We start from the raw sequence: 21,898 nt of genomic DNA on the forward strand, positions 1-21,898 counted from the left end.
CAGCACCGGGACCCTGTTTCCTTAGTCTTTATATTCACACTCGAAAGCGACATCAGTGAGTGTTTACTGACTGCAGTGTTCTTTTGTAGCAGATCCATTAAGAAGACTGTGCCCTTTGTTCTAGGTAAAGGAGGACAGAGGTGATCAGAGGAGGGCCCAAAGACACAGGACGGTGTGTCTGGAACTCAGACCCCCTTTTCCCTGGCATTGCACAGGTAGGTGCACGCTTTCCAGCACCCAGCGGCCTTAAACAGATCTCAGCCATCTGCTGGTAGGATTTTGCCATTTCTGGATAAAGTTCCAGTAGTAGGTAATTTACATCCTTAAATTAATTCCGTTCCTTTGAACTGAAGTAAATTTATTGTATCAGGAAAGATCTTCTCATTGGAGAAAGTGGGCGGAAGCATCACGTGCCCTGGTTTTGATCGGAACAACAATATCACTCTCTTCAAAGCATCCCTCAGCCCGACGCAGTACGTGCTTACTTGTTCAGCTGTCAGCCCTCCGTGCACCCCTACTAGAATGCAAGCCCGTGAGAGCAGAAGGTCTGAGAGGTTTGCGGGGACCGTTTCCAGGTACATGGCAAGAGAGGCTAGTTCTAGTAAGGAAAGGTCAATCAATAACCTGATCTCTGGACAGAGAAGGCACAGCCTCCAGGATTTGCAGTCTGGCATCTGTACCTCAGAATTACCTTCTAACTCAGGCTTGCAGGCAGGCTGAGGACCCAGAGAGGCAGTGCCCCCTCCTCAATGACACGTATCTGGACTGACATTGAATTCTGCCCTTTCGCGCGTGTTTGACTTCGTGACGTCCTGTAGCCTCTCAATGTGGAAACTTCCTCTTAAAACTCAGGTCGGTGTGGATTCAACAGGGTTTGACATACCAAGAGAGACCTTTACATAGGACCCCAAACTCTCCTTGTTTTGATGGCTATTTGTAAACACCCACTGGGGGTGTAGCTCTGTGGTGCAAAACTATACCAAGTCCCTGGCCTCCGCTGGCTCCCGGGCCCGTGAGTGAAATGGACAGAAAACCATCTGGTGGCACTGGAGTAGGGTTGCAGCTGGGACAGAAAACATTGAGGGTGTGGTAGGAGCTCAGACCAAGGTTCCCTCTCCAGGGCTTGGGAAAGTGGCCCTAGATGGCCTCCTGGAGGAAGTGGTATGTTAGCAGAATTCCTAAGGATGGATAGATAAGAGGGGAAGTCTTTCAAAGAGCCAGGCCCCTCTTGAACCTTTCATGGAAGACATCTGTGGTGATTCACTGCACTATCTCCCAACTGACTGAGGAAGGAGGATGTGACCCAAAACTGCCCAATGTGAAAGGAAGGGAATGACTGTTGGAGCTTCTGGGCAAGTCCTCTCTACAGCAAAGATCCGGAATAGGAAGTGCTTTTCTGCACTTGGATATTGGCATGTCTGGATGCCAGTCCTAGAGCCAGCGTCACACTAAAGGACAGATCACACAGATGGGCTGGGTAGAATTAGCTCATTTTTGAGATCCAGAATCGCCTCTCATTAGGCCTCATTTCTCTACTTAGCATCTAGCGCAATCTTCCTGGTGTGGTGACTGTTGTGGAATCTATTTCAGGGAGCAACTGAGGGCAGTGGTTGAGGACACTCTTATTTTATACAAAGTTCCTTCCAGCCTTATTCTGTCACTTGCAGTCATATCCTCTGGACAGAAGTAGTATTTTCACCTGTGAAATGGGATTGTTTTTCTTAATAATCACAGTACCCAACTCAGAGAGTCGTGCATGTGGGTAAGCAATAGGGTGACGCTTGGGAATGCGGCCAAGAGATCCTGGCTTGTTTCCTATCATTACGGCTACCAGCGCCACTGTGGGATGCTTCGGAGAAGGGAGGACATCCGGCTACATTGCCAACCCTAGAGAAAAGAATATAACAATCACATCGGATGTCTCTGGTTAGCCCGGGAGCCTTTCTTTTCCTGCCACACACATCTGAGCTTTCCCCTCATTCAGACACCAACCACCACTAGAAGGCGGGCGGATATCCATTTCTCTGTGACAACCCATCATCTTCTATTGTGTGGACCCATTCAGTTGAGCTCTAGCTCTGTCCTCAAGTCCTCTGACGCTGCTTCTGGTTTGTGGGATGGCCCAGGACAGGTCACAGAGGCTCTGACTGGTTTTGCTCCTATGGGGCATTGCACATTTTCTGTGACTTGGTCCCAGGGGCTCTCTCAGAATCCCTCTCCCTGCACCGCAGATTCCACGGCTTCCCCCCATACCAGATTCCAGCACGGGCCCTGCCACTGACATCTGTCTCTCCTTATGCCTGAGAGTCCCCATTGGTCAAAGAACCATTTCTCTACCTACTTGGCAGCTCCCCATGAGGTAATGGATATAGAAGCCCTAGCTGACATGTCCTGGCCCTTGGAAGACACTATATGAAGGGAAGCTACTCTCTGTGACACTTTTTATAATCCACATTGCCTGGCACTTGATAGTGCAGTATGTTTTGGGATTGGACTGTAGGAAGATGGGATATTTGTTGGGTGCGTGTATGGGGTTCTTCAGAGAAATCAATCCAATAAGGATGCCCACGTATTTATGTCTTGGTGCCTATTTGTACCTATCTGTGCATGGATGAATGGATGGATGAATGGACACTTGAGTAGATGTCACATTCCTGGGTGTCAGGTGTGCACGCAGGCCCGCATGCTGAGAAGTCAGGAGAGCTTCTGTGTCGCTGTCTTTGGGCTGCATTGCTGCTACCTTGGGAAGCCTCATTCTCTTCTCCCGAGGTCTTCCTCTCATTAGTGGAAACCATTCACATGACAGAGGGTCTTTGTAATGACTTTAGGTCATTGTGAATGATCACCATACCCTCAAGCACTGTCACAGCAACATCTACACCTGAGTTTAAACAACAGGGCCCCTTAGCTTAGCCCACCTGACACAGAAACTAACCAGCACAGTGGAGAAAGAGGACATCAAAGGACGTCACCTCCCCGCCAGACCAGGAAACTCTCTGGGTTCCTTCACACCCACTTGTCTTTCCTGCCCTGCAGAACCTTATGTGAGATTATGAAGGAAATGCAAGGCCAGGGTGCCTCAAGCAGAGAGTTGGCAGGAGAGACTTCCCGGCAAGAAACTACTGGAGGAATGAAACGGAGGAAGGTGGAGAAGGAAGGGATGGCACATGTCTTGCCCCGGCTGCTCCCCTCCCCCAAGTAGGGACCTCTCGTAGCCTCATGGAGCCAGTTTCCTCTGCAGGATCCTGAGTACTGTCCTGCGGGTGGTGTGAGATGGCTTGGTGCACATAGAGATAGGACGGGAACCCTTCATGGGAGGATGGGGAGAGCGAGGGCAGGGAGTGAGTACCACACAGCTCAGCCCTGAACTGAGGTTTCCAGAGTCCCTGCATTTCCTCCAAAGGTGTCTCTTAGGATTATTTTCTTTCTGCGAGAATTGGCTTTCTACATGAAGAATCGTGATCCTCAGAGAGTTCCTGGGACATGTGCAAGTGGGCTGGGGGTAGCGGGGTTCATATCAGTCTCCAGATGTTTCACACATGGGTGTTTGTGTGGGAGGGGATAGTGGGGTTCAGATCAATCTCCAGATGTTTCACACATGGGTGTTTGTGTGGGACGATGAATGCGCCCAGGATGTAACCCTTGGAAACAGAGCGTTCAATTACTGACGTGTTCTTACTCTCTCTGTGAGACTTCCCTTGTGTTTTTGTGTGTGTCACCCAGGTCATATGATGTGAGACTTTTCTGAAATTGTTTCGTCTTTCCTGCCCTAGTATTTGGTTATAGACATTTCTAAGTGTCAGGATGCTCTGGTACAAGTGAATTCTTGGTTGGCAAGTTTGCTACAAGACAGAGCCTACCATGTTGCTCTAAGGCTTCGTTTGGAAATTGAATACAATATGTATTTTAGATTTTGCAGGGTATCAGGGATATAACCATGGGATATTCTGCCTCTGAAACACACCCCCAGCCCTATTTTCTGTTTTTTAGTTTGAAACGGGGTATCACCAAGATACCGAGAGTCTCACTAACTTGTTGAGGCTGCTCACAAACCTGCCATCCTCCTACCACAGCCTCCCTAGTACTAGGATTAAAGCATGTGTCACCATGCCTCTCTTCTTTAGATCCCTGCAAGATACCCATATTGAAAGAAGAGAGAGAGCCGGGCATGGTGGTGCACGCTTGTAATCCCAGCATTCGGGAGGCTGAGACCAGAGGATCGCAGTTCGCGGACAGCCTCAGCTACTTAGTGTGGCCCTCCTCAACTTAGTGAGATCACATTTCAAATTAAAAAGAATAAAAAATAGGGCAGGGGGTGTATCTTGGAGGTCGAATGCCCCAGAACCGCAAAAAAAAAGAATAAAAAATAGGGCTGGTGTTGTAGCTCAGAGGTAGAGCCCCTGGGTTTCATCACCAGTACCACAACAACAAAAATAATATAGAGAGATGTACTTATTGCAAAATTTGCCATTTGGGCTTTTTCAGTTAATATACATGAAAACTGAGGGTTTTTCTTTTACAGTACAGTCCCATGACTTTTAATTGTGTGTAGATTCTTTGCATGTGTGTAGATAGTAATGGGGATGGAATCCAGAAGTTTGGGCATGCTAAGCAAGCATTGTGTCACTGAGCTACATTCCCAGCCATTTTCATTGTGCTTTAACACAGAATGGTCTCGCTAATTTGCCCAGGCTAGTATTGAGTTCTTTATCCTTCCGCCTCGGCCTCCCAAGGGGAGGGGCTGGGATTCCAGTTGTGTGCCACACAGGGGGATTCTTGTATCCACCACCACAATGGGGACCGGGACCTCCTCCGTCACCACAAGAGCTCCCTGCTGCGAGGCCCTGGCAGATGCACCTCCCCACCCCACTCAAACTAATCCATGGGAAAAATTAATCTGTTCCCCTCTGCCACCCGTGGGTCTTTTGGAGAGCCTCCCACAAACGGTTCCATATAGCTTGTAGCCTCCTGAGATGGCCTCCTTCTTCTAGCATAGTGCAACCTCTTCGATGAAAGTCATATTAGTAGCGTCCTCTTTACTTGTTTTGACTGGTGCAGGATAGTCTCACATCCTGATGTAAGTCACGCTGACACTGACATGCATGCACAAGCTCTGGTGCTCCCTCGCCTCCCCGTCTCCCTCCCCCCAATTCAGAGTGCCAACTTCGACACAGGCATACTCACGTGGATACACATAGTCAACGGTAGTGGTCCATCAGTGAACCTCAGTCTTCCTCCCTCCTACCCTTGGATCCCCCCCCTGGATCCACTAAGGTGTCTCTTCCATTCTCTGGAGTCCCTCTTGTATCCCAGTCACTCCCTATCCTGCACATATTAGAGAACATATGGCCGACCCTTCACTCTCTGTGACTGGCTAATCTCACTTCACATCATGTTCTCCACAACCTTCCGTCTTCTTGCAAATGGCATAATTTTGTTCTCCTTTATTGCAATCCTATGACCATTTCTTTATGTGGAGGGGTGTGTGTGTGTGTGTGTGTGTGTGTGTGTGTGTTGCGAGGGACGGAACCCAGAAATGTGCTCATGCGAGACAAGCGCTGTACACTGAGCCATACCCCTAGGACTTTTTGTTTTGCCAGCCTCGCTTTGTTGCCCAGGCTGCCTGGAGGTTTGGTCCCTCCTGCCTCAGTCTCCCGAGAAGCGGGGATCACTGCTGTGTGCCCGATGTGTAGCTTCTTGAATCCAGGAGTACAGTCAGGAGAGGAAATTCCTCAATCACCCCAACACATTCCCTGCTGCTGTGCCTTTTCAGATATACCTCCCACCCCACTCCACCCCACTTAATGCATATCAAAATTAACCTTTTGAGAGAGACCTCCTATGTTCCCCAGGAAGTCGTGAGCTTAAGTGATCCTCCTGCATCGGTCTCCCTAGTAGCTGGGACTACAGGTGTGTGCCATTTGGCCCAGCTTATGTTGCCAAGTCCGATAAAGTCCAATTTTTCAGTTGTCTTTTGTTCACGGCGTATGCTTTTGATGTCACATTCAAGTCTCTCTCTGTCAGACCCGGAAGATACTCTCCTATACTGTCTTCTCAGAGTCATAGTGTACCATTGACATTTAGATGTCGAACCAGTTTGAGTTACTTGCATTTATAGGCAATGAGGTCTAGATTCATATTCTTGCATGCAGATATAAATGACCTATTATGGAGTGGCTCTCTTCTCTTGAATTCACCCCTGTCAAAACTCTTTTGTTAGCCAAGCATGGTGGCACACGCTTGTAATTCCAGTACTTGGGAGGCTGAGACAGGAGGATCCAGGTTCGCAGCCAGCCTCGGCTACTTAGTGAGGCCCTCTGCAACTTAGTGAGACCCTGTTTCAAAATATAGAATAAAAAATAGGAATGGAGGTGTGGATCAGAACTAGAACGCCTCTGGGTTCCATCCTCAGCACCTCAAAAAAAAAAAAAATAAAGAATAAAAAATCTGTAGAATGCCCCTGGGTTCATTCCCCAGCAACACACACACACACACACACACACACACACACACACACACACACACTCTTTTGTTAGCCAGGCTTGATGGTGAATGCTGCTTCTAATCCCAATAACTGGGAGGCCGGACAAGAAGATTAGAGGTTCCAGGACAGCCTCAGCAACTAATGAGACTCTCATCAACCAGTGAAACTTTGCTTCAAAATAAACATTTTTTAAAAAAATAGGCCTTGGGGTATAGATGGAAGGTAGAATGCCCCTGGGCTTAATCCCCAGTATCAGAAAAACCTCGTATTGCTCTTTGCATAGACATATTTATGGACTCTCAATTTCCTTCCATCAATCCACATGTCTACTTCGTTCCAAGCTCTTAATTACTACAACATTATGGCAAGTGTTAAGAATGAATGATGAGCGGGCATGGTAGCGCACGCTTGTAGTCCTCCTGCTTGGGAGGCAGAGACAGGAGGACCGTGCAGCTTCAGAGCCAGCTGTGCTAGCTTAAGAGACCCTGTTACCATATTTTACAAAGTATAAAAATAGGTCTTGGAGTGTAACCCGGAGGTAGAAGGGTTTCTAGGAACCCCAGTACCACCAAAAAAAATATAAAAAAGAATGATGAGATTTGGCGGATTTTTCTTCTTTCATAAATTTGGTGATACTAAATGACTTGTAGAATGAAATTGCATGTATGTCTATGTGTATGTATATATGTATGTGTGTATGTATGTATGTATGTATGTATATACACATATATGTATGTATATCAGAATTTCTTTCCAGGAATTTGATTTACATCACCTTAATTTTTTGTGTGTGTGGTACTGGGGTTCCTGGAAACCCTTCTATCTCCGGGCTACACTCCCAGACCTATTTTTTTTTAATTTTTTAAAATTTGGAAACAGGGTCTCCTAAGCTAGCGAGGTTGGCTTCGAACCTCTGGGATCCTCCTGCCTCCGCCTCTCAAGCGTGGGGCTTATAAGCGCGCGCCACCATGCCCGGCACATCACCTTAATTTTATACAAACAACTTAGGGATTTTTACCTTTTTGCCCATATTGAATCTACTATGCAGTGAAAGCATTGCTCCTCTACAGGTAATAGGTCTGATTCCTTTCATTAGCGTTTGGAAGGTTCTGCATACAGATCCTGTGTATGTATGTGTGTGTAGTGTTTATGTACCTATTTCATGGTGTTTGCATGTATAAAATTGTGTTTAAATTTCAGATTTTAATACTCACATAATTATTCTCCCTGGGTTGACTCTGCCTCTTATATCATTACTCAGCTCACTTACTAGTTCAAGGAGTTGGACGAGATACATTGGAGTGTTCCGTGTAGACAATCATGGAGTCTATGCAAAGTGGCAGTTTGATTTATTCACTTTTCACTTGTATGCTGCCAAATTCCTGCCATTGCCACATTGTCTTTGACTTCCAGCATGAGGCTGAAAGGTCATGGTGAGAGTGGCCACCCTCACCTTACTCTCATCCTATGGATTTGGCATTCAGTCCTAGACTATCAAATGGGATGTTCCTGGTATGTTTTCGAGGACATGGCCTATACCATGCTACAGAAGTGGGATTCTACTGCCTGTGTGTTAGACATTTTAATATCATTGGTAGAATTGGGGTCTTGTCAAGTGGTTTTTCTGTTGTATGTGTATGTGGTTCTGGGGGTTAAACTTGGACATTCTACCTCTTTGCTACACCCCCAGCACTATTTTATTCTTATTTTAAAACATAGCCTCACTAGGTTGATGAGAGTCTCACGACTTGCTGAGGCTGTCCTTGAACCTGTGATCCTTCTGTCTCAGCCTCTCAAGTACAGGAATTACGAGCATGCCCCTCTACGCATGGCTTCTCAAGTGATTCTCTATATATCTTGATACACTGCTGTCATTTTCCTTCTTCTCCTAACCTCATCCTCTGTGAATCACATTGATTTTCAATTTTTTTTTTTTTGGTGGTACTGGGGTTCCTGGAAGCCCTTCTACCTCCGGGCTACACTCCCAGACCTATTTTATATTTTTATTTGGAAACAGGATCTCTTAAGCCAGGGAGGCTGGCTTCAAACCTGCACGATCCTCCTGTCTCCGCCTCCCAGGTGTGGGGATTACAAGCGTGCGCCACCACGCCCGGCATTGATTTTCAAGTTTTGAAAAAATCATCTTTGCATTCATGGGATGAATCCCACTTGATCTTGGTGTATGATTCTTTTCCTGTATTGCTAAATTGGAGCTAATGGTTTCTGTTGAAGACGTTGGGGCTATGCTCATAAAGAACAGTAGTATGTACTATTTCTGGTATCAGTGCTTTACCATCCTCAGAACGTCGTTTGGAATTGTTCTTTCTGCTCTGTGTTCTGGAAGCAATTGTGTAGATATGCTGTGATTTCTTTGTATAACGCCTGGCAGAATTTGCCAGTAAGACTTTCAGACCTAGAGATCTTTTAGTCGGGGCTTGTAACAATTCAGTACCTGTAAAAGATACACAACTGTGCAGAGAATTTCAATTCAGGTAAATTTTGGTACTTGTGGTTTTCCAGCAATTGGTCCATTGTATGTGCGCAGTAGAATTTACTGTGACGAGGGGAGTGGGGTAGGACCGCACGGTCCCTTTCCTGGTGTGTAGTGAAATCTCCTTTCCATGCCTGCTGGTGGAACTTGCTTCCTCTCTCTCTTTTCGTCAGAATCCTGACTGCCACTGGGTTAGCACTTTATCATTTCAACGAACCAGTGCTTCATGTATTTGAGATTCATTCTGTGTGTGTGTGTGTGTGTGTGTGTGTGTGTTCTGGTTTTGTTTCTGGTTTTAGTAGAAGAAATACTTATTTGCACGTACTGAGCGCACTGAGGTGATTTCTATAGAGGTGAGCGGCCTTTTTAACTAGATGGCAAGCCAGGGATCATGGAATTGGGGAAAATTCCAAAGGGTGTGCTGCCTTGGCTAAAAAACGTCCAGTTCAATAAATGTACATTTAGATGAAAGCATACGGCTGATTAAGAGAAGAGCCCGTGCGAGTGTGGCACTGCCGGCTCTTACAACCATCCCTGAGAACTGGTTAGGGCGTCAGCAAGGAACTGCCATCGTCCACTCCGTCTTGCCATTGCTCCCGATGCGCGTCGCCCGTGCGGTAGCTGGTGCCATCTCTCCAACCTCTGTGACGTGCCGTAGCCTTCCAAGCTGCGCGCGCTCTTAGCTCAGGTGAGCCTCGCTGGAGCAAGGCTTCCCTGCGGGAAGCAGCCGGATCCCCTCTCTACACGTGGGCAGAGGAGAGGCGGGGTGGCGCTGAGTGCTCATGGGGTTTCTTGCTTCTCTTGTCACCCTTTGCTGCAGGCTAGCATCTTCTGCCCGCACACTTTCCTCTATCGGAAAACGCCCAGCTTGGCCTTCCCACCTAGCGCCCAGGGCCGGGAGGAGACTCTAGCTGAGGCTAGACTCCCATGGATCCCCTCCAGAAGTGGGACCCAGCTTTGGTGCCCGGGTCTCCCCAGACGCCCAGTGCCGAGACCTCCCAGGAAGGCCGGGCAGCATCTCTGCCTTTCTCCACCGAGCAGCTCAGGATGGGGCTCAGCAGCCTGACCCCCCTGGTGGGCGCCAGCCTCCCCGCGCCTCTGCCCCAGGGCCTGTTCCAGCAGCAGCAGCAGCCTCAGCAGCAGCAGCCCCAGCCGCCACAGCCGCCACAGCAGCCCCAGGAGCAGCAGCAGCCTCAGCAGCAGCCTCAGCAGCAGCCTCAGCAGCAGCAGCAGCAGCAGCAGCAGTACCGCGAGGACAAGAGCCTGCGGGAGAGGCGCTGGGAGCGGCTGGGCTTCCCACAGAAGAAGAAGGCCTTCCTGGGCCACCTGCGCCGCAGGCACCGCGACCACATGGCGCCCTACCCGGTGGAGAGGGACACGAGAGTCTCTCCCTCGGGCGACAGGGCTCAGAACCGCTTCCGATGTGAGTGTCGCTACTGCCAGGGCCACGGCACCACTCTTGCTGGGGAGAGGAAAGGGGCCCCCAATCCCTCCTCCTGGGAAACGCTGGTGCAGGGCCTCAGCGGCTTGACCCTGAGCCGCGGCGCCGCCCGGCCCGGCCTTCTGCCCCAAGAGGCGCAGCAGCAGAAGGAGGAAGAGGAGAAGCGCCAGCTGGAGCGGCACCAGGAGAGCAAGAGAATGTTCCAGAGGCTGCTCAAGCACTGGTTGGAAGAAAACTGAGAGCCCGTCCTCCGGGGAGGGAGAGCACGAGGGGTTCAGACTGTGTGGGGGGTGGGCGCCTTTGGGGGACTGAGCAAAGGGACCGAGCGGTCAGCTGTCCTCACAGGACACAGGACTTGTGTGGTGCCCGGCATGGACGGCCGTGACAGGTGCCCCACCCCCAGGACGGCCCTCCTTCTCCTCCTCCTCCTCCTCATCATCATCACCACTGTCTTTGCTGCCCGCCAGCTGTGAGGCTTTCTGAGGCCCGGGAGCCTGAGCGCCCGGGCCCTCGCCTCCTCTCCTATGGCTTCCCCGCAGCATGTTGTCGCCTTCCCAGCCCTGGTCGCCGCCTTTGCAAACTCCCTGCCTTGTTGTCAGTAAGATCTAAGATGTCTATGTAGCGTGAATGCCTTGTTCCTGTCCTTGTGCTTTTGTGCCATTTTATTGACTGCCCGTGCGAGACGCGAGCAGTGCGAGGTCCGTTTGAAATGGCGGTGCGCCCACCGTGGTCCCGGTTCCAGGTCTGCAGCTAAAGCAGGTGCGGGGCGGGGCGTGGAGGAGAGCTGGTGGTTCAGCGCTGTACTGTCTGTGTAAACGCTTCTGACTATGATAAACTAACTGTAAGCCAATGTTTCCTGCACCCCGACAATTGACTAGTGTTCTCCCGCGCAGGACCTTCTGACGGGGTACCACACCATCCACTCCAAATAAACAGTGTGAAAGGAAAGTAACCTTAGATTCCAGGGTTGTTTCTCCATAGTGCTTGCTCACTTTCTTGTCAGGTCTAAGATCACTTCCTGAAATCCTCAACAGTGGACCCAAGGGTATGAAGAGGAGCTCTTTGCGGTGGAGACTCGGGACAGGGAGGAGGCACAGCTGAGCCTGGCCGGTCACTGTTGGAGGCGCTGCGCTCTGGCCAGCGCGCAGAGCAGTCAGGCCTAGAAGTTGGAAGGGAGGCCTCTTGCCCCCAGGAGAGCGGAAGCAGGCTGCTGTCCCTGTGGTGGCCTTGGGCCCCTGCCTGAGGGGTCCAGGGACTTGTCCTTGCTGCCTGCGCCACCGGGAGGGTGAATGTGAGCCGCAGTTTCGTGCCTCCTTCCTGGGAGACAGAGCATCCCTGAGTCATTCCAAAAGCGTGCTGGGATTTAGACACGTGTCTTTTCATTTCAGGAAACCTGAACAATTAAAACTACCTCTCTTTCCCCCACAGAAGCCCGTGATGTGTACCCAGCCAGGGCCCTTGTGAGTCCTCTGAGCCGAAAACAAATTCTGCTTTGGGTCAGGCTGTGTGTAGGGAGGCCCCAGGGTTATCTTGCTGCGGAAATCTGCTTGTCTCGTGCTGAAACCTTGACGACAGGTGAGTTTCTAAGAGTCTGCACTAGCGATCTCGTCGCAGAGCTGGAGAGTCAAATTGACCTTGCCAGGATTGTCTCTCCATCCCAGGAAGAAGGTAAATGCAGAAGGGTGCGTTTTACTTGGAACTCCAAGGCCTACCCTTGTGATTCCGGAGTGCTTGGAAGGGACAACGGGGCATCGCGCTTTTGCTGGGGGCTTAAAGCAGAGAATCAGCTATGCATTTCCACCTGTTAACTCGCGGCATCCCTCCACACACCCATCCCTTACCAACAGCGTCAGATCCATGGTAGGGCACTTGCCCGGGTCACACTGGCAGTAACAGGTGGAGCCCGGCAGGCTGGGTGCAGCTGGCACCCTTAACCGGTTCCCCTCTGTAACGGCTGGCACGAAGTTTAGAGACCCAACGGCCTCAGGAGACGTTTTGTGCCTTTGAGCACAAAGTCTTGACGAGACGGGTTGTTGAATCCCGTCTGCCGTACACTGGCAACCGTGATGATTCTCATGTTTCGGGGACGTCATGGGGGCCGTGAAGTAGTGTTCTCAAACGGAAGCCAGTGACGCCCCTCACATATCCTCACTCTGCGGACCCTCCAGGTCAGCGCCTCCGCTGCAGCAGGTCCACGGTGAACACGACAGTCAGTTGTTGAACCGGTGACTCGGGTTTTAGTTTTTATCCTTTCCTTGCCCATTCTGTGCGCTTCGGGCTGCTGCCCTGGGGAAACGAGGAGGAACTGCCCCGCTGGTTCTTGCCCTCGGATGTCGAGCCTTTGATCGGGGAGGAACAGTGGACACCGGCTTGGTCTCTCTTGCGCTGCTGTAACAAAATACCACAGACTGGCTAGTTAATAAATAAAAGAAAGTTCTTTCTCCTAGTTCCAGATGCCTGGAGTCCAGGATCACAGCACCTGCTGCTGGTTTCTGGCTAGGAACTTCTCCTCACAGGGCTGGAGTGAAGTACAGTAGGGGATGGATGTCATGCCCTCTGTGGGGCAGAGCCCAGCCTGTCCTGTAAGCCCTTTCAAGGCACCATTCATCCGTCTGTGAGGAGAGAACCCTCACGACCTAAACACTGCCCGTTAGGCTCCACGTCCCAACGCTGCTGCGTTGGGGTTTATGTTTCCATTGAGTTTCAGAGGAGACACAAATGTTCTCACCGCAGCAGGCCCCAGTGGAGGCGGCCGAGAGCCTTACTGCATCCCCTGCGTGGGACGAGTTGTCCAGAGATGAGAGGAGGCAGCAGGCCCCCGGTTGGCTGAGGTGGACACGGGGGGCTCGCAGAGGGGCGCGTTGCTGCGGAGCGAGTCAAGGTCTGCAGGAGGGTGCGTGCAGAGGGTGGGTGGTGGAGCCGAGGGAGTCAGACTCCACCGTATCCCTGCCTCCAGGCCTTTTAGACCCTATCCATAAATGGGGTTTAGCTGGGGATCTGGGGCTGACATCTGAGACGTTAACCAACCCCAAACTACGGACTCAGAGCAAGAGTCCCGTGATGCCCAACATGACAAATTCCACACCAGACACTGAATCAGAGGTGCCAGAGGCAAGAAGATAGTGGGACAGAGTAGAGTTCAAAAGGAATGCATAAGCCAGGCGTGCTGGCGCCACCTGTGATCCCAGCATGTCGGAGGCTGAGACCGGAGGAGTGAAGAATAGAGGCCAGTCTCAGAAAGGTAGCAAGATCCTCAGAAAGTTAATGATGCCCTGTTTCAAAAGTGAAAATAAAATAGGCATTGTGGTGTGACTCAGAGGTAGAAAACACCTAGGTTCAATCCCTAGTACCGCTCACAAAAAAAGAATGGAATGCACAAGTAGCAAATGCGGATAAACTTTGAGCAAGGTAAGAAATGGAGAGAGAAAGCGAAAAATCTTCCCACAATTCAGAGGCCTGGCCCAGCGGACTTTAGGGGTGAGTCCTTTCAGCATGTAGAGAAGTATATGTATCCGAGCCAGGCATGGTGGCATGTCCTGTCATCCCAGGACTTGGGAGGCTGAGACAGGAGGAGCTCCGATTTGAAGCCAGCCTCAGCAACACAGGAACAAATGCCTCGTCCACAAAATGGAGAGAGAAAGGCGAGGGTGTGCGCTCCCGTCATCCTTCCACCATCCGACCCCAGGTCTTAACTAGTGCGCTTAAGCGAGCCAAAGAAATGGAGCACGTAGAAAGCAGCAAGGAAAACCTATGTCCACACGGAGACTTGGTACGGTGGTCCCCCGCAAAGGCCATGTTGAAGTTGAATGCCCATTTTGAGGTCCCTAGGAGGTGGGACCAGTGGAGCCGTGCAAGGGGAGCTTAGTTCCTGCCCTCAGCACTGGAGTGGGCCGCTCGTGCAGGTAGCAGAGGGATGGCCTGACTGCCTACTGGGGCCATCTGGAGAGTGGATGGATGGCTCTGGAAAGGCATTCTGGCCAGTCCTCTCCCACTCCATGTCTCCCTGCCCTGTGAGTCTCTGCTCCGCCTGTGGACTCTGGCAGCAAGGAGGCCGTCAGCAGGTGTGGCGCCTCGACTCACAACCGAGAGCCGAAATAGACCTCTTTGCGTTATACATCCCCACGCTGGGGATTCTGTGTTACTGACGATGGCAAACCAACTAAGATAACATGGACTCTATGATCACTGCAGCCTTATCCATGATGGCCCCAGAATGAAAGCAATTAATGTCTGCCAAAAGCTGGGCATGGTGCTACATGCTTGTAATCCCACTACTTTGGGAGGCTGCGATGGAAGGATCACAGGTTTGTGGACAGCGTCAGCTACTTAGTGAGGCCCAATGAAACGTAGGGAGTCCCTGTTTCAAAATAAAGAATGAGGGTATATTCATTTCGAGTCACCCCTCCATGCCAGTCTGGTATGGAGCTGTATTTCTATTTTCTGTATTTCTATCTTTCTAATAAACTTCTTTACATCTTCAACAAAATAAATAAAGAATGAGAGCTGGGCATGGTGGCATACATTTGTAATCCCAACATTTGGGAGTCTGCAACTGGAGGATCGCGGTTCTTGGACAGCCTCAGCTACTTAGCAAAGCCCTTCACAACTCAGTGAGACCCTGTTTCAAAAAATAAAAAAAGAAGCCGGGCGTGGTGGCGCACGCTTATAATCCCCGCGCTTGGGAGGCAGAGACAAGAGGATTGCGCCGGTTCGAAGCCAGCTGCACTGGCTTAAGAGACCCTGTTTCCAAAAAATAAAAAAATAAAAATAAAAAACTATAAAATAGGTCTGGAAGTGTAGCCTGGAGGTAGAACCTCCAGGAACCCCAGTACCACCAATAAATAAATAAATAAATAAATAAGACTAAAAAATAGTGCTGGGAGTGTGCTTAAAGGTAGAATGCCCCTGGGTTCCATCCCCAGTACCGCAAAATGAATAAATAAATAAATACATAGATTTTAAAAATAGGGTTGAGGGTGTAGTTCATAAGTACAGTGCCCCTGGGCTCCATCCCCAGTACCACAAAAACATTAAATAAAAAATGAAAAATAGAGCTGGGTGTGGTGGCGCACGCTTGTGATCCCAGTGCTTGGAAGGCTGAGACAGGAGGATTGCACAGGTTTGAAGCCAGCCTCAGCTACTTAGTGAGGCTCTCAGCAACTTAGTGAGACCTTGTTTCCAAATAAAGTATAAAATAGGTCTGGGAGTATAGCCCATAGGTTGAATAGCCTCATGGTTCCACCCACAGTACCACCAAAAAAAAAAAAAAAAAAAAAGAATGAAAAATAGGGCTGGAGTTACAGGTCAGAGGTAGAATGCACCTGGGTTCAAACCCCAGTAAAACACACACACACACACACACACACACACACACACACACATTTACCAGTAGGTAAAGGCATCAACATAATGTGTCATATCTGTGCAGTAGAATATTACTGAACAATGCACAAATATAAAGTATTGGTACATGATCTGGCATATTTGAACCTCAAAAAACATATTTGCTAATTGCTGAAAACTAGACATAATGACCAGTTACTACATGAGTCAGTTGATAGAAAAATACCCCAAAAGGGCAACTCGACACAGACATGAAGTAGATTAGGGATTGCCTGGGCCTGGCAGTGGCTGTGAAGATTGACTGCCAAATGGGTAACAGGGATATTTTTTAGGGGATAAAAGTGTTTGAAACAGGATGGTTGCACAACTATGTAACTGTACTAAAAGTCACTGCATTGTTTAAGTTTAGTTGCATAAATTTATGAGATGTCTCAGTAAAGCTCATGTGGTTTTTTTTTTTTTCAGTACTGGGGGTTGAAACTCAGGAGTATTCTATCTCCAAACTGTATCCCCAGCCCTATTTTTGATTTTTGACTTGGAAATAGGGTCTCACTAAGTTGTGGAGGGCCTCACTAAGTAGCTGAGACTGGCCATGAACCTGTGATCTTCCTGTCTCAAACTCCCAAGCACCCAGCCAGTAAAGTGTGTGTGTGTGTGTTACTGGGGAATGGAACCCAGGGGGCAGTGTACCTCCGAGTTATGCCCCCAGCCCTATCTATTTTTTAGTCTCCTTTATTTTTGAAACAGGGTCTCACTGAGTTGCAAAGCACCTCACTAAGTAGCTGAGGCCGTCCTGAACTGCGATCCTCTGGTCTCTGCCTCCCAAATGATGGGATTACAAGTGTACGCCACCTCGCCCAGCCCAGTAAAGCTGTTTTTTGTGGGGGTTTGGGGGTTTTATTTACTTTTTGGTACTGAGGGTGAAACTCAGGGGCTTTCTACCTCTGGGCTCTACTCCCAGAACTATTTTATACTTTATTTGGAAACAGGGTCTCACTAAGTTGCCGAGAGCCTCACTAAGTAGCTGAGGCTGGCTTTGAACCTGTGTGATCCTCCTGTCTCAGCCTCCGAAGCAGGAGGCTTATAAGCATGCACCACCACGCCCGGCTAGTAAAGCGGTTTTTAAAAGGTAATTCACATGTGACTTAGTCATGGAGGATCTTTACAACAGTAGTTGAATGTTCACAACAGTAAGGAATGCTCTGTTCATTCTTCCCGTGTTTTAGGTCCTGCTCCATCTCCTACCTCCTCCGTGTGCACTTGATACTCCAGCCAGACATAATCATAGTGCACATCTGGGCAGAAGGCGAGCTGGTGAGTGCACAGCATGTGTGTGTGTGTGTGTGTGTGTGTGTGTGTGAGCGTGCACTTGCATGGGTACATGTGTGTATGTATGTGCACAGTCACAAGAAGGCACTTATATTTGGGCAAATATAAGTATTCACAATTCCATATGCGTAAGCAAGCAGGCTCCCTTAATCCTTCCTGTGTCCATAATTCCACCTACGTCATTTGGTACTCATGAAAATCAAGGACCCAGCTTCAGTCTCCCTGGTAACCAGCCTCAGCTCTCAGCTTCAACCTCTGTATCCAGGAAAACATTAGATGGGGGGGCTGTTTTCCCACCCCGCTGCTTTCTGCCTGAGCTAATGACCCCAAGGGGATGAATAGCAGCTCCGTTTCCAAGGCAACAAACAGCATTCAGAGGCCTCTCCACCTGTGAGGCCCTTCTCCCCTCATCCTGCGTAGCTAGTAAGCAGTAAAGGGTCCATTGTGAAATAAATATACTCTTGAGTTTTAGGGATTTTTCAACAGATGGATGTAGACTAAATGACTCAAGCATAGCTCTCAAAAGAAAAGATATCTAATCAATTTTTTAAAAAAATCTATACCTTCCAATAAGTGTATGCATACAAGATTACACTTGAAATTGAAACAGGTAAAGGGGAAAGAGTGTGTGTTCAGGATTCTCAGCTTCAGCCATGCATAACGTCTAGGTAGAGGGAATAATTTCAAAGAACAGGCAAAGGCCTCCATCCCTAGAGCTCCTGATTCGGTGGGTCTCAGATGGGCCCAGCATGAGTGTTACTTTCCACAGCCCTTAGGAAGGCCTAGGCTCTGGAGATAGACCCATCCATATGGGAAGAAAACTATTATCGGAAATTGGAGGCCCCTTTTAAAGGGAAAGCAGGTTTGAATCATTCACTGCTGGCCTGGACAGATTTCTTAGGCTAAGGAATGGGAAAAAAAATCTTTCAAAGGAAATGCATGCTTCCAAACTTTTATGCTATTCTTGCCGATCTCTGTATTCCCACAATCACAATTTTCATGTAAAACTGCATTTGCTGATGGAATACATGACTATTACTTTGATAATCCTTTTTGCTGTGCCAGTTAACAAAGTTAGTTAAATATTGTACAAAGACTTTCATGAGACACTGCGTGATAGTTCTTTAAAATGGAGGATGGCTGATTTATATCAGTTCATGTAATCAGATCTTAGGCATATGTACTAAGTGTGGTGAGTTGCTTTTCATTTTTAATTAATTTATTTATACTGAAGATGGGAACCAGGAGCATTCTTCCTCAGAGCTATATTCCCAGCCCTTTTATTTATTTATTTATTTTGAAACAGAGTTTTGCTAAATTACTGAGGCTGGCTTTGAACCTGCAATCCTCTTGTCTCAGCCTCCCAAGTGCTGGTCTTATAGGTGCATGCCACCACATCCAGCATAAGTTAGATTTTCGATGTTTTATGGTAGTTTATGATAAAATTCATTCCTTTGCTTGGATCAAAGGCCAAAGAGGACTTGGAAATTTATGATGATGAAAAATAAGATTCAACAATCCCTTATTTCATGTATAACCACAGAGAGGAGGAGTATCCCCAAACATTTCTTTCTTTTCTCTTTTTCTTTTCTCTCTCTCTTTTTTTTTTTTTTTTGGTGGTACTGGGGTTCCTGGATGCCCTTCTACTTCCGGGCTATACTCCCAGACCTATTTTATATTTTATTTTTGGAAACAGGGTCTCTGAAGCCAGCACGGCTGGCTTCGAACCTGCATGATATCTTCCTGTCTCCTCCTCCCAAGTGCAGGGATTACAAGCATGCACCACCACGCCCGGTTCAAACATTTATTTCTTAGCTGTATCTTCTGCATGTTCATCTCTTTATTTATTTATTTATTTATTTATATGTCTATTTATTTATTTATTTTGGTGGTACTGGGGATGGAACCCTTCCACCTCCGAGCTACACTCCCAGACCTATTTTATATTTTTATTTGGAAAGAGAGTCTAAGCCAGCATGGCTGGCTTTGAACCTGCACGATCCTCCTGTCTCTGCCTCCCAAGTGCGGGGATTACATGCGTGCACCCCCACGCCCGGTCATCTCTATATTTTCAAATGTTGGGTTTATACTTCTCTATCTTGGTGTATCTTCTTAGATATTATCTGTTGCGATCTTGGGGGTTTTTGTTGTTTTTGTTGTTTTCATTTGGTTTCTTTGATGCTTCTAGGGCTGGAACCCAGGGCCTCCACAATCAATGCTAGACAATCACTGTACCACTGAGCCACCGCCGCTGGCCTATCTCTTGAATTGTTATAGCAACAGAGGAATTCAACCACTCAGATCTGTTATAGGAACCACGTTATTCTGCTCACAGTTCATGGTGGAGACCACCCAAACCAAGTTATGCAACTCTGGCTCAATATATGTTTTGAGACTCTCTGCCATGGACAGCCCTCACAGAAGATAACCCTGATATTCATGGCAATAGCTCAAATGGTGGGCCTTTTCCAGATCATTACAGGGAGCCATGTGATGATCAGGAACAAATGGATGAGCATTCCTAGGAGTCTGGTTTAGGAGATCATGTAGATAGTCAATGCCCACCATGAGACATGGGGCACAGATTTCTGGTAACCTACTAATTTCAAGGATCTAGGAATATCTTAGTGAAGATGATTTATAAGCTATGGTTTCTAAAGGCTCTGGGGCTATGCTGAGATTTACTGCATTAGAGTTGGGAACATGGAGCCATCGACATAAGGGGATACAAACATAACACGTCAGATTGGCAAAAACTCTGGGTAGACATGTGATCAACCAGAATTATGTAGGAAGTGACATCTGGTTAGGGAAAAAGTTGGAAACCAGAAAGAATCATGATTTGGGAGATGATTAAAGAAAGTAGTTCAATGAGGAGCCTTAGGAGTACTGGTCTGAAGGCTAGGAGAAGACCAGGGTGTGGCTGTTCGAGATGCTAAGAAAGCAATGTACTGAACAGAGAAATGGTATCTGTGACCCAGACAGCACTGGGTATGTTGTTTTGGCCGTGTGGAACTGTGTGATGATGGTAGTTGTGGAATGTTCCGTGGATATGAAGAGACTGAGGGAGAGAGGGACAGGCAATCGAATAAGCATGCTCTTATAGTTTACATATGGTGGGGGCTTACTGGGGATTGAATCCAGGACTATTCTACCTCTGAGCTACACCCCAAGCCTTATTTTATTTTCTATTTTTAAACAGGGCCTCGCTAAGTTGCTGAGGGCCTTGTTGCTGAGGCTGACCTTGAACCTGCAATCCTGCTGTCTCAGCCTTCTAACTACTAGAGTTACAGGCATGTGCCACCATGCCCTGCTGTAGTTTACATTTTAAACAAACTTAGCTTGCAAAAAAAAAATCAGTGGCACAAGGTACAAAGGCTGAAGGCTCAGTACTTTGTCACCTCCTTCCCCCCTACACCAAAAAAAGACATGAAAAATAATAATGAAAGCTTGGTGTGGTGGTGCATGCTTGTAATCCCAGTACTTGGGAGGCTGAGACAGGAGGATCACAGGTTCGTGGTCTGCCTCAGCTACTTAGTGAGGCCCTTAGCAACTTTGTAAGACCCTGTTTAAAAATAAAGACTAAAAGCCCGGCGTGGTGGAACACACTTGTAATCCCCGTGCTTGGGAGGCTGAGACAGGAGGATCACACAGGTTCAAAACCAGCCTCAGCTACTTAGTGAGGCTCTCAACAACTTAGTGAGACCCTGTTTCCAAATAAAATATAAAATAGGTCTGGGAGTATAGCCCGGAGGTAGAAAGCCCCTGGGTTCCACCCCCCGTACCACCAAAAATAAATAAATAAAGACTAAAATATAGGGCTGAGGGTATAGTTCAGAGGTAGAATGCCCCTGGGTTCAATCCCCACTACTGCAAATAATAACAATAATAATAATGATAAATGTGCTCTTCAGCACAGGAGCAGAGTAATCCAAGACAAATTTCTGGAATCGCGAAGTGGCCAAGGCCCAGGTACCATAGAGACTTAAAATTCTTTGCCAAGGAAATCCCAACTTTGCCAAACCCAACAAACTGTACGGTGGGGTGGGGGTTGGTGGAAAAGCAGGTTTCAATATCTGATAAGGGGCTCGGCATGGTGGCGCACGCCTATCATCCTAGCACTTGGGAGGCTGAGACAGGAGGATCCAGGCCAGTGGAGACAGCAACTTGGCAAGAACCTTTGAAGACAAATTTTTAAAAATTAAAAAATATATATCTGAGAAGGAGCAGCCATGGGACCTGATGGGGCTGGACCATGACAAGAGCCCTTCCTCCACAGGACCCCATAAGAGAGGCCCAGGATGAGCCACAAGAGTCTTGCTAACACCCTGGGACCTGGCTCACCATCACTGCCAGATTGTCAGGTCCCAGAGTGATACCATCTCAGTACAGTGAGGAGTGGGCTAGAAAGCAAGATTGTGGCTCTAGAACCAAATGAAGTCATATTTCAGTATACCAACGTCTTCTAAGTAATACAGCCCATATATAAAGTACAGTTGTTATTACTGATTTTCTGTGTGCTGTTTTCTCTTGCCTCTGTTATGCAGTGGGACTCTTAGATGGAAAACACTGCCCAAGGGGCCAAAGACAGCTCCCTTCCTGGAGGCCAGAGGATAGATTTGCCATTGAGAGAATTTCAATGCTTCTTCCTAAGGATAAGGGCTGTGCCAAGCATATGTGCATGTGAGGTTCTTAGGAGAGATGAAAAATCTATTATCGGACAAGCCCACAGGACCAAGAAAAGATCCTAGGAAATATTTCTGGGTTTATCAGGAACTACTGACATTCCCACTGGTACCTCACAACCCTT

At 48.2% G+C, this 21,898-nt stretch overlaps 1 protein-coding gene across 1 annotated transcript; it reads left to right on the top strand.

Moving 5' to 3' along the window:
* Positions 1-9,902: 9,902 nt before the first annotated feature.
* LOC308278873 (protein FAM156A/FAM156B-like) lies at positions 9,903-10,655 on the top strand (the record flags this gene model as incomplete). Its single annotated transcript, XM_080718874.1, has 2 exons — positions 9,903-10,159; positions 10,202-10,655. 2 exons carry the CDS (start codon positions 9,903-9,905, stop codon positions 10,653-10,655), a joined length of 711 nt encoding a protein of 236 aa, XP_080575000.1.
* Between the last annotated feature and the right edge of the window lie 11,243 nt (positions 10,656-21,898).

The sequence above is a fragment of the Muscardinus avellanarius genome (genome assembly GCF_963383645.1).
Source record: "Muscardinus avellanarius genome assembly, chromosome: X".
Lineage (NCBI taxonomy): Eukaryota > Metazoa > Chordata > Mammalia > Rodentia > Gliridae > Muscardinus > Muscardinus avellanarius.